This window comes from Mastomys coucha, unplaced genomic scaffold, assembly GCF_008632895.1.
Source record: "Mastomys coucha isolate ucsf_1 unplaced genomic scaffold, UCSF_Mcou_1 pScaffold3, whole genome shotgun sequence".
In the NCBI taxonomy this organism is placed as follows: Eukaryota; Metazoa; Chordata; class Mammalia; order Rodentia; family Muridae; genus Mastomys; species Mastomys coucha.
In genome coordinates, this window is record NW_022196909.1 from 44,649,634 (window position 1) to 44,665,430 (window position 15,797).

At 48.0% G+C, this 15,797-nt stretch overlaps 1 protein-coding gene across 5 annotated transcripts in view; it reads right to left on the bottom strand.

Annotated features, from left to right (window-relative positions):
- The window catches only part of Dnah8 (dynein axonemal heavy chain 8), a 253,949-nt gene that overhangs the window by 133,300 nt on the left and 104,852 nt on the right, over positions 1 to 15,797 (bottom strand). For all 5 annotated transcript variants that reach the window (XM_031346761.1, XM_031346760.1, XM_031346759.1 and 2 more), the window contains 9 exons: positions 11,936 to 12,108; positions 10,642 to 10,820; positions 8,329 to 8,516; positions 6,507 to 6,593; positions 6,298 to 6,405; positions 5,142 to 5,276; positions 3,400 to 3,561; positions 950 to 1,196; positions 546 to 787 (listed from right to left, as the gene is read on the bottom strand). In XM_031346761.1, the coding sequence (XP_031202621.1) occupies positions 546 to 787; positions 950 to 1,196; positions 3,400 to 3,561; positions 5,142 to 5,276; positions 6,298 to 6,405; positions 6,507 to 6,593; positions 8,329 to 8,516; positions 10,642 to 10,820; positions 11,936 to 12,108 (1,521 nt within the window). The remainder of the gene's footprint in view (positions 1 to 545; positions 788 to 949; positions 1,197 to 3,399; positions 3,562 to 5,141; positions 5,277 to 6,297; positions 6,406 to 6,506; positions 6,594 to 8,328; positions 8,517 to 10,641; positions 10,821 to 11,935; positions 12,109 to 15,797) is intronic.

The window sequence follows — 15,797 nt, forward strand, 5'->3', positions numbered from 1 at the left end:
AGAGAGAGAGAGAGAGAGAGAGGAAAAGAAGAGAAAAGAAAAGAAAAGAAAAGAAAAGAAAGCGGGATGTGCTGGCACGTGCTTATGATACCAGGGATGGGGTTGCGGGGAGGAGGGGACAGGTAGGTCCTTAGGACTCACTGGCTAGCCAGCCTAGCCTCCTTGACAGATTCCAGGCCACTGGGCGACACTACAGCCAAAATAAAAGATGTGTGGATAGTAAGGTGAAAACACCAGAGCTGGGCAGTGGTGGCGCACGCCCTTAATCCCAGCACTTGGGAGGCAGAGGCAGATGGATTTCTGAGTTCGAGGCCAGCCCTGGTCTACAGAGTGAGTTCCAGGACGGCCAGGGCTACACAGAGAAACCCTGCCTCGAAAAAACAAAACAAAACAAAACAAAAAAAAAAACCAAAAAACACCCAAAGGTATCTTCTAGCATCCACATGTACCTGTGCCCGGGGCTATCTGCACATACGCGTGCACACAAGTAAGCAAAAATGAGGAGAGCGGAGACCTGTAGACCCTTGCCTATTTCCGGTTCCCACCTGCAATATCGGCCTCCAGTTGAGAGCCGAGCTGCTGATGTACACCATGCCCATCCTCGACACCGTGGCGGGAGAGGCGTTCTCAATGTTGTGCACCTCAAACAGCAGCTTACAGGTAGGGGCCATGGGGATGCGGTCCCCGTTAGCCAGGGTGAGCGTCTTGTTATCGTCCAACACGGAGTTTAAGTTCTCAATCCAAATGGCATCCACGGGGCCGTCTAGGATGAGGAAGATGTTTTCACCTGCAAACAAGGACAGGACGGTGAGCAGTGCGGGGGGGAATAACTCCGTTTCTCCATCGGGCAAATGATAAAAACAGGAAACTGAGCAAATGCAATGCAATGTGGTCGTTAATAGGCTTGCAGGGAAAGCGCAAACACGCGGATGGGGAGGCCCGTGCCTACCCTTTTTAGTTTTTAATGTCTTCCTCCACAGCGTGGAAAAGATCCCGTCTGTCCAGTCGTTGGTGGCTGTATCCAGCCTGCCGAACATCTGAGGCGCGGTAATCGCCTTTGGATTCATTCGCATCTCCCTGTGAGGCCTCCCGCACTCCGTTAATGACTTCATCAGAATTGTTATGACCGCCGTCTTCCCGGAACCGCTGGGCCCCAGAGTCATCAGGCCGTGCCGTACCAGAGAGGTTTCATATAACTACACCATCAAATGACACATCGGGAAACGGAGGTTATTAGTCTCCAGCTGACCTTTGTGTTGAGTTCGCTGAAAATTTAAAGGCTTTCAAGCGATATCCAAATGTCCTTTGTTTTACTGGGTCCGGGAAGCAAAACTAGTGTCACGTTAAAAAAAAACAACGTAGGTGATAAAGGGATGTTGACATGGGGCTTGCATTACATTTTGCAAAGAATTAATTCAGGATCAGTTTTCTGCCTCTTGTGAGATGGCTATGTGTGTGGTGTGTGGTGATGTCGCCCCCCAGTGGTGGAAAGCAGCAGCGCGCAGCATCTCTGTAAGGATCTAGGGTGCCCCTGAGCCTTCTGCATCTCCAGAAGCACAGCTTGAATAAAGATTTCTGCGTGTGGAAGTGATTTACATGGGAGAAGCCCCCGGGAGATGCAAAGAAGGGTGTGGATACAACAGTCCCAGTGATGGGAAGACCCGAATAAGGTACAGCGGAGGACAGCCGCAGCAGGCGGACAAGCATGAACCCACCAGGGACTGACTCTCCATCTGCCATCGGGGGAACTGATTGAGGGCCTTCCTATGCCCTCACCCAGCCATCCTTCCTAGAGGGAATGGCGCTTGGGAGCAGTACTTGCTGGGGTGATGCCTGCCCCTGTGCCCGCACACAACGTGGCTTCAGTCTTCCTTTTGCTGTAAGAAGCAGAAGCATACAGAAGTTGGGTACGTGGGAATGGGGGAGAGAATTCAAGGAGACAAACTATGAACGCAGCATAGAGTGGGCTGTGGACATAGCTCAGTCAGGAAGGGCTTGCCTTAAAGCCGGGCGGTGGTGGCGCGCACCTTTAATCCCAGCACTTGGGAGGCAGAGGCAGGTGGATTTCTGAGTTCGAGGCCAGCCTGGTCTACAGAGTGAGTTCCAGGACAGCCAGGGCTACACAGAGAAACCCTGTCTCAAAAAACCAAAAAGAAAAGGCTTGCCTAGAGTGCACGCAGCCCTGGGCTTTTGATGTGCAGTGTAAGGTGGCACACACCTATAATCCCAGCACTCCAGAGACAAAAGCAGGGGGATCATTAGGTCAGGGCCATCCTTGACTACATAGGCCAGCCTGGGCTATAGATCTAATGTAGTTGAGCCATAACACATGCTTATGCTCTCTCTCTCTCTCTCTCTCTCTCTCTCTCTCTCTCTCTCTCTCTCTCTCTCCCCTCTCTCACACACACACATACTTGCGGTGAGAGTTTTGGTTTCTTTAAAAACCCAGTTACATTATGTGAATATGTTTTTGTTTTAATCTCAGGTGTGGGATATGGGCCTGCTTCAACTTGTCCACAGCTATTAACTCTGACTGCTTCGTGCGGGGTGGGGGACTGGGGGGCTGCAGCATGATCTTTGCCAGCTGCAGATAGTTGAATTCTGGGAACTCTGAAGAAGGCGTAAATGCCAGAGCCCTAAGAGGGGCAGGAAACACGAAGAAGAGGAGGAGGAGGAAGAGAAAGAAGGAAGAGGAAGAAAACTTCTGCTTCCCCAGCCCCCTGCTGCTCTGGGTGGCCACTGCAGTGGTTTGACAAGAAGCTGGAGACACCCTGACTGTGAAGATTAGCAACACGGTGCCCCGAATCAGCAGGAAGTAGTCTAAAGAGGTCTATGCCCCCTCTGCCCTCTGCCCCTCTTTTTCTCCTACTTAACTGTCGGGTGTTGGAAAGGATTGGGGTGGAAATAAGGGCTGGAAGGGAGGTAGACATAAGAACTAGACATATAAGAACCCAATACAATAATAAAACAATTACACCATAAGTGCTCTTACACACACCGCATGCGCGCACACACACACACACACACACACACACACGGAAACGAAGGAGCAGACCCAGGTTCCTCAAGCTCTAGGGTGTCACCTCTGAGGTGAGAGCTGCAGGGAATACAGCCAGAGTGACAGCAAGGGGCCAGCTGGGTCGTTCCTTCCCATCCAACTATCTTAGACTCTTGGCTACCATCAACCTTCTCAGGAGGGTTACTGACAGCTATACTAAGTGACTGCCTGGTTGCCGCACGACAGGGCAAATTCACTCTTTCCTAAGACAAACCCAGCCCCCTGAGGATTCCTCTCGTGGGTGACGATGGGATATCTGGCATTCTAACTCTGTCATCGTGGGGTGAGAACCGACGTCATGACCTCGGACAGGGGGAGGGGGTGGTTTCTGATGCCCTCACCTGCACTAATTTGAGGTTCCAGGGTGGGTGGTTAATCAGACCTTCTAGGTTAACCTGGTTGTCCACGGCGGCCTGCAGTTCTGCGTAAGTACTGCTGTCCAGTTGTAACCCCGGAAAGAGGTCGTTGATCAAGCTGAGAAACAGGGGCTCGTCTTCGTCAACCTAGGAGGGCGACATGAACACAAGGATACGCGGTCAGCAATTGACTCTTAGCTAAAGTAGGATGTATGCACCCCCACCCCCAATGACTTCATCCAACCATGGCTGGAAAGCTCCACCCCAGTAGTGTCCTACCTTTATTTTTAAGGGGTAGGTTTGAGTGAGCTGACTCCCCAGCCCCCACACTTGTTTGCTGGGTCTTCACTACACAGATTGCTCCTGTTCCCAACTTCCAGGCCCTTCTCAGTTTCTTCTATCCTCTGGAGCTCCCTCGGTACTTTTTATTTTAGGATTTTTTTTTTTTATTTATGTGTCTGTGTCTATGTCTGTGTGAGGATATGTGCTCCTGAGTGCAGTTACCCACAGACGCCAGAAGGGGACGTAGGATCCCCTGGAGCTCGAGTTGGCAGTTTTGAGCCACTTGGCATGGGTGCTAGAAACCGAACTCTGTTGGGAGAGCAGCGAGTGCTCTTAATCACTGAGTACTCCACCCCCAAACACACTCACACATGCACACACGTACACACACACACTCACGTATACTCACTCAGTTAAACATACACATGCACACTCACACACACATTTATACACATATTTATACTCATACACTCACAGCCACACATGCACACTCACACACATTTACAGACATACATTCACATATACATACAAACACACATACACATAGACACACGCTCATACACTCACACACATCCATACACATACACACTCAGAAAGACACACACTCACAGACACAAAAAGACACACACACACACACACACACACACACACACACTGATCTGACACCTTTCTCTGATCCATGTAGGCATATACACACATGCACTCACAGACACACACACACACACTCATGAAAGAAACTGGTATTGAGAGGATATTTTGAGCTAACACACACACACACACACATAGCATAGAGTTCTCATAGTTCCTTGTGAGTCCATCCAGAGCTTCAGGCTTAGAATCTATCACTCTGCCGACAACGCTAGAAGCCTACATTGATGAGCTGTTAAGATGACACTGTGAACAAAAGCGCTGGTTGCCAAACGCGACAGCCTGAGTTCAATCTCTGGGAGCCTCCTGGTAGGAGAAAAACCAACTCCCCAAAGGCCAGCCCAGACTTGTCATCTGACCTCCACACTCATGAAGTGGCACTCCATGCATGCCCATGCATGAACACATATGATGTAATTTTTTAATTAATTAAAATTAAAATTAATTAGTGTATTTTTTTAATTTTTAAAGGGGTTGGAGAGATGGCTCAGCAGTTAAGAGCATGTGTTGCTCTTGCAGAGGACCACACGGTCGGTGGCTCACAAACCAACCAGTTCCTCCAAGCACACTCATGCAAGTACATGGTACACGGATAAACCCATGTGCAAGGGGAAAAAAAATCACACACTGTAAATAAGAATTTTAAATTCAAAAAAATTTTTAAGGTAAACTGGACTGGAAATTTGGAGCAGAAGCCCTCTCTCTCTGAGGCCCAGGTTTACCATACACAGCCGACAAGGGAGGCACTTTCATTTGTGTGTTGGCAAAATGCCCCCATGATAGGAGTTCCCATTTACCAGTTTGGAAAGGTTCATGTCTCGTAGTCCTCTCATGACCGTGCTTAACTCACTGTCTTCTGGCCGAGCTCTTTTCTGAGACCCGAGGGTCCGCAGCACAGACAGGATATTTCTCAGTCCAAAGTCATAGTGGACCTAGGACCGGGAAAAAGAGAGTAAAGATGTGTCACTGAAAAACCTTCCAGGTACTCTGCTAGCCGTTGTGGAGTGGCCACACTGGGGAGCGCTGACCGCTCGATTCGTCTTCCTTCCCTTTGAGTGAGGACAGGGATCGTTTCTGTCAGAAAAAAAAAAAAATCGAGGCGGCATGATAGGATTCAAAACCTTCTGTCTGTTTTCAGAGCAGGGCAGCTGGATGCAGTCTGAGAGGCAGACAATAGATTTTAAATGCAGAGCCTGTGAGTTACACGTTGACAGTTCCGTTTATGCGGCATCCTTGAACTGAAGTCTCAGACAGAGAAAAGGATGGGTGGCTTTGACAGCTTGGCGATTTGGGAGAGGGGCAGCCCAGAGAACAAAGACGTGGCAGAAGGGAACCTTGTAGTATGTGAGTGCTGGCCATTGATTGTGGTGGGGGCTAAGTGAATCATCATGTGTGATGTAAATGCATGCACATACACACACCACGCGAGCACGTATAGTTGGCAAAACTCTTGAATTGTGTCCTTGTACTCTAGTTATAAGATGTTGACACTGGAGGAAGCAGGGTGAAGGGTACACATCTTTCTGGACATTTTTCCACCCAGACAATCTCCAAGTATCTATGAATTAAAATGTTTTGAAACGGGTGCCCAATGGGTCAAGTTCACTGTGTATATATTTAGGAGTAACTTGTTTAATCTCACTGATTAGCATCTATTGAGATAAAACAGTAAAGTTAAAATCTAGACTCGGCAGCTGGAAAGACAGGTCCGGGGTTAAGAAGGCACACACTGCCCTTGCAGAGAACCCGAGTTCAGTTCCCAGGACCCGAGTTCAGTTCCCAGGACCCGTATCTGCCAACCAGTGAGCTGAATCTGATGCCCTCTTCTTGACTCTGTGGGTGCCGCACTCACTCACAGACACATACCCACGCGTGCATACACAGAATTTTTTTTTAAAGAAATTGGAGTAAAAACCTAAATTCTATGCAAGAGTAATAAATACCCGTTCTTACCTGTTTAGTAAGCTGCTCTTCGCAGAGTTTATAGAGAACATAAAACTTTTGCGCCAAGATGACATTTTCAAGAAAACCACAGCTTGCAAGCTTAACTCGCATAATGATCTGCAGGTTAATATAGTGAGACATTTGTAAGCAACTTTAGTGGGGCGGGGGCGGGGGGGAAGTAAAGAACATACATTATCCTTAGACATCCTGGTACGTACCTGCCTATCAGGAACCATCATTGCAACTGTTCTAAACTGGATTTTTAAGTTTTCTGGCAGTTCCTGGCGCCCAGCATATCCAGGGTTCTAAGAGTTAAGATATATTCAATTATTGGCTCAGTTTTTATTTCCTGTACATAAATACACTTCAGGCCTCTAATCCATATTCTGAAGCAATACACAAAAAATATTACATTTATAAAATGCCCTTGTTTTCTCAAAAAATGTGTATTGGTCCATCAAATTTAATAAATTTTTTATTATATATTTAATGTAATTTAACTTCCTACCTTTTTAGGATACTTTTCAAGTCATTATCAAAGTCACACACAGTTTTGCACAGCAAAAAAATTAAGCAGTTGTGTGTCCACTGATTTAAAATGTAGAACAGAGCTGGGCAGTGGTAGCACACACCTTTAATCCCAGCACTTGGGAGGCAGAGGCAGGCGGATTTCTGAGTTTGAGGCCAGCCTAGCCTACAGAGTAAGTTCCAGGACAGCCAGGGATACACAGAGAAACCCTGTCTCAAAAAAACAAACAAACAAAACAAAAACAAAAACAAAAACAAAAAGTAGAACAGAGCTGAATAGACTTGAACAATTACAACCTAAAATATGTTATTAAAAGGAAGGGCCTGGAGAGATGGCTGAGTGGCTCAGAGCACTGGCTGCTCTTGCACAAAATCCAGGTTCAGTTCCCAGCACCCATATGGTGGCTTACAACAATATGTAATAAGTGAGAGACCGTGTTTCAAAAAATAAGATTATCAATACAGAAAGACTCCTGATACTGGCCTCTGGCCTCCACATACCCATGCACGGGTGCATATGCAAGTGTGTGTGCATGCACGCACCTACATATACCACGCACACACACATAGACGCGCGCACACACATGCCTGCACACAGACACATGTACATGGACACATTCACCCACACACAGAGGCACACACAGACACACATGCACACGCACATATACATACACACAAATGCAGACACATGCACACACATACACACATGCATGTGTGCATGCATACAAGCACTCACGTGTGCAGGTACACATACACACACATATGCACATAAACACATGCACACATGCACACACACACACACACACATACACACACAATAGGACAGCTAGTTTTTCTTACTGACTGTGTGATTTGAGCCTGCAGTACCTCAGCCAGGATACCTCAGAGGATACCACAGCTCTAGGATGAGATAGAGGGGCATTGGCATTCTCCCTCCACTTCTTTAATCCCACTCCCCCTCCAGGTCCCACTGTGGGTAGGTGTAGTGTGTCCCATGAGACCTGGGTGTGTCCCTTCTGGACAGAAACTTCACACCAGGGCATGATTTTTTTTTTCTCTTTTTCTTTGCTATAGCATCCAACAATGACAATGAGGCAATGGCCATCTGATTAGCCCAATACTGGAGTAAGCCTGGCCTCTCAGCTTCCATCCTCGTCAACCCTCTTATGAGGCATGAGAGAAAAAAAAAAGAATTACCTTTGTGGTTTTAAGCAGCTCACATTTGTAAGTGCTGCACTTACAGAGAGTTGGGAGTTCAGTTCCCAGCACCCATGGCAGGCAGCTCACGACTTCCTATAAACCAAGCTCCAGGGGAATTCAGTGCCCTCTTCTGACCTCTACAGGCACCTACACTCACATGCATACACCCACACACAGACCCACATGACTAATTTAAAAATCATTTTTTATACCCACATAAAGAGAGAATCCATGACTTCTGACTCATTTATCCTATAATACAGCATAATACAACTAAACTCTCCAACTTGCACTTAAAACCCGTATTCTCACCATGGTTAGGAAGATTCCAAATTCTGGGTTTAAATCCACGCAATCACCATCCGAGAAGATGAACTGCTTTTTCCTCTCTTTCCTCGCTGTCAAAACTATGTAAATTTGTTGCGCAGCCACAGATAAAACCGGCAGTTCAATTCTGTTAAACTCATCAAAGCAACCCCAGGAACCGGACTGTGCAAGACCTGGCAAGAGAAATAGTTCATTTGCAAAGTTTCACTCTGCGAGGTGCATTCTCCACGGTGCTCCCCAACAATTACGCCTAAACGCGATTTATGTGAAGTTTCACGCCGGGCTGTTGACGAAGGCATGTTCCATCCTTGTTCTGGGAGATGTTTTATTACTCGCTCATCATCACCAATCACAATGAAAACGGGATGGAGTCAAAGGGAAAGTGCAAAAACATCGCTGTGGGCAGGTTTCCTGAGAGGTGAGGAAACCACACCCCCTCTCTAAGGACCGCCTTCCGTGAAGACGTTGTTGTGATGACATCACACCCGCTCTGTAAGAACCTCCTTCCGTGAGGACGTCACTGTGATGACATCACACCCCCTCTGTAAGGACCGCTTTCCGTGAGGACGTCATTGTGATGACATCACACCCGCTCTGTAAGGACCGCCTTCCTTGGATGTCATTGTGGGCAGGTTTCCTGAGAGCTGAGAAAACCACACCCCCTCTGAAGGACCACCTTCCATGAGGATGGAGAGGGACAGCTCTTGAGTCTCTGGGGAAAAGCAGAATAAGGGACACCCTCCACTGGGCCGATCTGTCTGCTTTCTTTTATTACAGTGAGCTAAGAATGTCAGGGTGCAGGACGAGAGAGAAAGTGGCCACAGGGTTTTTTTTATTTCTTTCTTATGAAAGCAAGCACACGGACAGAACCGGAGGGTGCAAACGAAACGCTGTTCCTTGTCGGTTCTCTAGGGACGGAGACCTTCATCACCTGCAGCTGTGTGAAGAGCTGGCTTTCCCTCTGCATTATCTGCCCAATCTTCTCTTCTCCCTCATGGGGGTTCCCATCACGAGGCTTAAAGCTGTCCCTCTAACCCGCGTGCTATTTTGGCAACTCAAGATAGGGTGATTTTCCCCCTTCTAAATCATAGTTTTATTCTCCTTGGGCCCCAACTAGCATGTTTTTCCCAACAGCCTTTCTCCTTAGCTGGCTGAATAGCATAGAGTTTTGAATCTCTCTGAAGCTGCTCATTTCACAACGCTTACTGGGTTTTCCTGTTTCCCCTCTACCTCAGCTTAGCAATCTTTATGCTCTCTTCTCTCTCTAGCTTTTTTTTTTCTTTAACTGTCTGTCACTTTTTCCTTTTTTGAGACAAGGCTTCATGTGTTCCCTATCCCAGACTTTACCTTGAACTCACTCTGTAGCCAAGACTGGCCTTGACTTCCCCACGCCCCTGCCTCTACCCACTGAGTACTGGGATGACAGCGGTGCACCACCTCCACACCGTGCTTGTGCGGTGCTAAGGACTGAGCCCAGGGCTTCCCGCAGTGTCTTTCTCGCTCTGGGTACCACTCTAAGCTCCTTTGGTAAGAGCCGATGGGGTTTGGCACTTTATTTAACCCAGATGCAGACTGCTCTTCGGGGTGCTTGCCTCTGGTGCGCTGGAGGAGGGATGGGAGGAGCAGGAGAGCGCCCCCTGGTGTGGGACCTGCCACCTGCCGCAGTTCCCTGACCTTCCTTCCCTCGCCTGCCCCGTCTGGGGATGTCCTCTGGCAGGGCTCCTATTTCAGAGCTGTACTACCAAGCCAGACTCAGTGCCGACAAGGCACATGACCTTGGATGTGCCTCTCCTAGGTGTTATCTGAAATCACCTGCTGCCTGCCTGTCCATCTCCTAAGATTCTTCTCAAGAATTCCCAATCTCTGACGGCCAACCTGCTTCTCGTTTTCCCGTGTTGCTGTGCTTTATAAAATTTAAAAAAAAAACAAAACAACAACAACAACAAAAAAAAACAAAACAAAACAAAAAAAAAAAACTTTCATTTCAGTGGGCTTTAAGCTCAGCAAAGGGAAGGGGCATGTATTAATCTGCTATAAAGACTCCCTCTCCCCCGGTACTGTTTCAGACTGTTACAAACTGATTCTGTCTTCAAATTCCAATACGCACTCAATGCACACAACGTAACACGATCTGTAATATTGAACCACACTGAATTTAAATCCAGAAAGATAGCCGCATCCAATAAACCTCCGAGCCCCCGCCCCCACCCCCGTGGCGACCGCGTCATTTTAGATTCACCTCAGGAAATATTAAGAGGCGACGGGAAACGAACCCAATCGAAACTATTCGAAACTTGCCTTTGAAAATCCGTCCGAGGCCTCGGAAATCCATCTGATCGGAACAGTTGAACACAACCACATACTTGCCCAAACACCTGCCCATGTCTTTTGTGGTTTCCGTTTTACCCGTCCCGGCGGGTCCTGCTGGAGCACCGCCCATGTTCATTCCCAGAGCCTGAGCTAGCGTGATGTAGCATCTGCAACACAGGAAGGAATAGGCCCGAGGGCTCAGAACCTTGAACAGTCCCCTTGAAACGGGCAACCAAACATGGGGTGCGGGGGTGGTGGAAGGCGGGGGGAGGGAAACCAAACAAGGGGTGCGGGGGTAGTGGGGAAACCAAGAGGAAGCTGGGAACACACACAAAAAAAATGGTGGTCCTGTCGTAGTTTTACCTGGAAGCTAATTACCTGGAAGTTAATTTACCTCAACTAACATGGCAGAGGTAAATCATCTAACACCCAGTTTCAGTCGATGCTACAGACATTCCCTGAGCGATTTCTGTGTGCAGCATATTGAATGGAGTATGGAAAGATGGAAGAGACCCACACCTTGCCTGGGGGCAGGATCTGTCATTGGCTGAGGGAGACTCAGCCAGGAGACTTCACTTTAAAGCTCAGTTTCCACCTCTGAGAAACTGGGAGGTCGGCAGCCAGCGGTGCTGCACTCCCATAATACCCAGGAGGCAGAGGCAGGGGGATCACTGCCAGTTTAGAGCCCAGTCTGGGATGCTGGCCAGCCGGGGATACAAAGTGATACTTGATCTCCGCAGAAAAACAAAAGCAAGCAGAGCATGGAGTATGATGGTTCTCAAGCACCCTGGAGGCGGAGGCAGGGGGGTTGCTGTGAGTTCTGGGCCCAGTCTAGTCTATCTAAGTGTCAGATCATTCGGGGGTACACAGTCTCAAAAAAAAAAAAAGTGAAAGAATAAAACCTAACAAAACCCCAAAATACAGGAGACTAAATTAAATGCTCTCAAAGGCATTTTCCTTTCTTGCAACGTTATTAACTTCCGTTCTGGTTTCTGGGCATTTTTCCCCCTCTCACAATCTAAAATCATTATTAAATTACTCACAGCAAACATTCAATCTTGCTTTTACTCTTTCATCCGTTTCTACTTCATAAAACATTAATGTGTGTGTTCTTGTAAGGAACCATGAGGATTATTTCTCATGGTCTGGCTGCCCCCGATGACCCAGCACAGACCAGGGTTGACGGCAGCAGGCGTTCATGAGTGTTTCAAGGGGGGCTTTGACGGCAGTCCAAGCATGTCATTTAATTACCAAGCGAAACCACACATGTGGGGTTGCCTACCTGTCTGTTAACGGGGTGATCACAAGGCGATCTGTGCATCCCAGAAATTCATTTTGGTAAACGAAGTCGACATCGGTGATGGACACCACCGTCTGATCCAAATCCTCTTTAAAATAAAATCTGCTCTGCTTCAGCCACTCAAAGTCAGTGACAGACTTGATGTGCATTTTTACCTGGGAAACGTGAAGCGCGGAAAGTTGCAAACTGCGTGTGTTAGCCTAACACATAAGCACATGGGGCCCCGGTTTAGAGTCACTCATTCACGAGCAGGTTAGTCTCCATTGAACAGTATTGATTGCTTGCCTTCTTTGCTGAAATTACACGGGGTGAACGCGGCTAAGTGGTGTCTGCTTTCTAGAGCTTACCCCAAAACATGGGGGTCGGGTAAAGCCAAGACATTTCAATTAAATACAAACTGCACTATAAAGAAAGTCAGGCGAGTGGCTCAGCAATTAGAACTTGCTGCTTTTGCCAAGGACCCAGGTTCGGTTCCCAGCACCGGACAAGATGGCTCACCTCCATGGTAACTCCAGTTCCGGGACCTCTGGCTCCCTCTTCTGGCCTCAATGGGCACTGCATGCATGTGGTGCCCATGCACGCATTCAGGCAAACATTCAGATGCATAAAGAAACAAAATAAAATTTACAAAGAAAAGAATTCAAAGTCCACGGAAATACGTAGCGATAGTAAGTTAACCTTGCCAAGGAAGTCAGAGAGGGGCACTTGGAGAAAAACAGAGCTGAACTAAAACCTGGCTAAACAACAGAAAGCAGGCAGAGATGGAAAAGGCAACGGCCTGGCTCTACATACCATATTCAACAACTGAAAAATGGTCAGTATTACTGAGGCTTAGAGCTCAAAGGATAGAATGTATGTTGGCCTCAAAGGGTCATGGGGAGAGTTTGGTAGACTCTCTTCATAGCAATTAGAAGCCACTGGAGGTGATAAACAGGGAAGGCATAGGGGTGTGTGTGTGTGTGTGTGTGTGTGTGTGTGTGTGTGTTCACGTCTCTGCCCTGGCACTATTGTTTATTCGCCTTCCGCTCTGGCAGGCTTTCAACATGTACCTGTACGGCAAGAGGCCCCAGGTTCTCACCACCATGGCTGTAACTTCAGAAACTGGCCCATCAAAAGAGACAGGAAGCAAGACAACGCTTTCAGGAACGCGCCACGGCCACCTTCTGAGGCACTTTTGTGACATACCCGTGGTAAAGCCTAGAAAACCCCGATCCTGCCTACGCAAGGAACCAACCCCTAAGTCAAGTTCCGGGGACTCTGACCTCCTCTTCTGACCTCTGTGGGTACTGCAGGCACATGGTGCAAATATATGCGTGCAGGCAAACACTCATACAGATGTGCTAGCCTCCTGCGCACGGGGTCGCTTCCAGGTCAGTCAAGATGCCACTAGAATGGACTTCTGAAAATATCTACAGAGTTTGGATGCCCACCTTGCCGGATATCCCTTTATCCGCATCTCCCTATGCCTTGCTATCGGTCCTCTGTTTTGTAGCACGACCGTGCTTTTCCCTCCAGCGAAGGATCCTGACTTCCTACCTAGAACTGTATTCACCGTGTTAAACGAGCTGCCCTGCTCCCTGACTCGAGAACCACAGAGACGCAGCCAGCCAGGAACTTCCGCCAACCTCTAAAGATGTTAAGAATGAGGCGGAGGGGGATAGCCAACACCGATATCAAATTCTGACCGCGTAGAATCACAGACTGTAAGGACTGGATGAACAAGAGGCACACATGCCGGCCATGGGACGCGGTTAAGTTAGGATGATGCAAATCGACTCCACGGTCAGGCGTGATGAAGACACGAGGAAAATGGCGTCACAGTAGTGTGCTCCTGTTTTGTTCTGCTCTCGTTGGCTTCTGTGTTTGTGGTGCTGGGGAGTGAACCCGGGGAATTCATACAGGCTAAGCAAACATTCTACCGCTGAGCTCAATTACCAGCCCCGTTTCCTTTCTTGTCTTATTATCCATTCTGTACAGAAAAGTAAGGCTTTCTTTCCTTGGCACCTAGTCTTCAAATAAATTTCTGCCATGGGCCTTTTACATCAGCCAGGGGTGTGCAAGCACTCTCACTGGTGTGCTCATGGCTGATGCAAAGACAGATTCCACCCCAGCATTGCTGAAGTGAACTTCCTTGAATGCCAGCACATAACAGTGAGTCTGCAGAGGCCAAAACAAAATGTCAAACCGTGATTAGTTTGATCCAGGGAAAACCTGATTGCGACTTATCTCGTATATTTTAAAATTCACTTATTTGTGTGTGTGTGTGTGTGTGTGTGTGTGTGTGTGTGTGTGTACTTGTGGTAAGGGGTTTGTGCATGCATAAATGTACATATGTGTGTATGTGTTTGTGTGCACACACACCTGCACACCTCTCTACCTGCCTGCACAGGTGCCCAAAGAAGCTAGACAAGGGATCAGATCCCCTAGAACTGGAATTCGGTTATAAGCCTCCTAAGGTAGGTCTGGGAACTGAACTCATGTCCTGTGAAAGAGCAGCAAGCGCCCTCAACCCCTGAGCCATCCCTCTATCCCCGTTTCTTGTACTTTAACATGCTTTTGGATCGCTCAGGAACCTGCCTCCATTCCTACAGGTTGAGATGGGCCAGAACTAAAGAATCAGCTTTCTGGAAAGCTCCCAGGTGAAGCCATGTCATGGGCATATACTGTCTTGGAGAACGAGACCGTAAATGACTGCGCAAGGGAATCAATGGACTGGCCCAATGTCCTTCAAAGAGTCACCAATACATGTGACTCATACAAGCAGAGCTTTTGGTGCAAATGTGAAGCAGGTGGCCCACGATCAACTTCTCTATGACAGTCCTGAGCTGAGTGGATCATCTGCAGTGAAGGAGAGCCTCACCCTTAAAGACAGATCAAACCACGCAGAAGAGAACAGATGAGGGCTGTCTAAAGGCAAAGTGTGAACTTCCCCAGGATCCCCTGCCCTGCTGTGATAGTGTGAACTGTCAATGGGACAAGCTCTGGAGTCACCAGGAGAGGGGCCTCTGCTCATGCCTGGGCGGCTGACTTGATTATAGTGAGACAGCCCACCCACTGTGTGTGACACCATTGCCCAACCGGAATCTTAGACTATGGAGAAAGGAAGCTGTGCTTTGAATGAGAGATGTCCCCCATAGATTCACGTATGTGGGGGATCATTCCCCAGTTGTGGCACTGTTTTAGGAAGCCCTGGAACCTTTAAGAGGTAGATCCCTTCTGAAAGAGTATGCTGGGCATGAGGCTTGTAGGTTTATAACCTTTGCCCAACTTCCTCCTCCTCCTTCTCTCTCTCCCCAACCTCATCTCTGTCTCTCTCTGTTCCTGTCTCTCTCTGTCTCTCTGTCTCTGTCTTTCTCTGTCTCTGTCTCTCTGTCTCTTTCTGTCTCTGTCTCTCTCTGTCTGTCTTTTTCTGTCTCTGTCTCTCTCTCTCCATCTGTCTTTCTCTGTCTGTCTCTGTCTTTCTCTGTCTCTGTCTCTCTGTCTCTTTCTCTGTCTCTGTCTTTCTCTGTCTCTGTCTGTCTCTCTCCATCTGTCTTTCTCTGTCTGTCTCTGTCTTTCTCTGTCTCTGCCTCTCTGTTTCTTTCTGTCTCCGTCTCTCTCTGTCTCTGTCTTTTTCTGTCTCTGTCTCTCTCTCTCCGTCTTTCTCTGTCTGTCTCTGTCTTTCTCTGTCTCTGTCTCTCTGTCTCTTTCTGTCTCTGTCTCTGTCTTTTTCTGTCTCTGTCTCTCTCCATCTGTCTTTCTCTGTCTCTGTCTCTGTCTCTCTGTCTCTTTCTCTGTCTCTGTCTCTGTCTTTCTCTGTCTCTGTCTGTCTCTCTCCGTCTGTCTTTCTCTGTCTCTGTCTTTC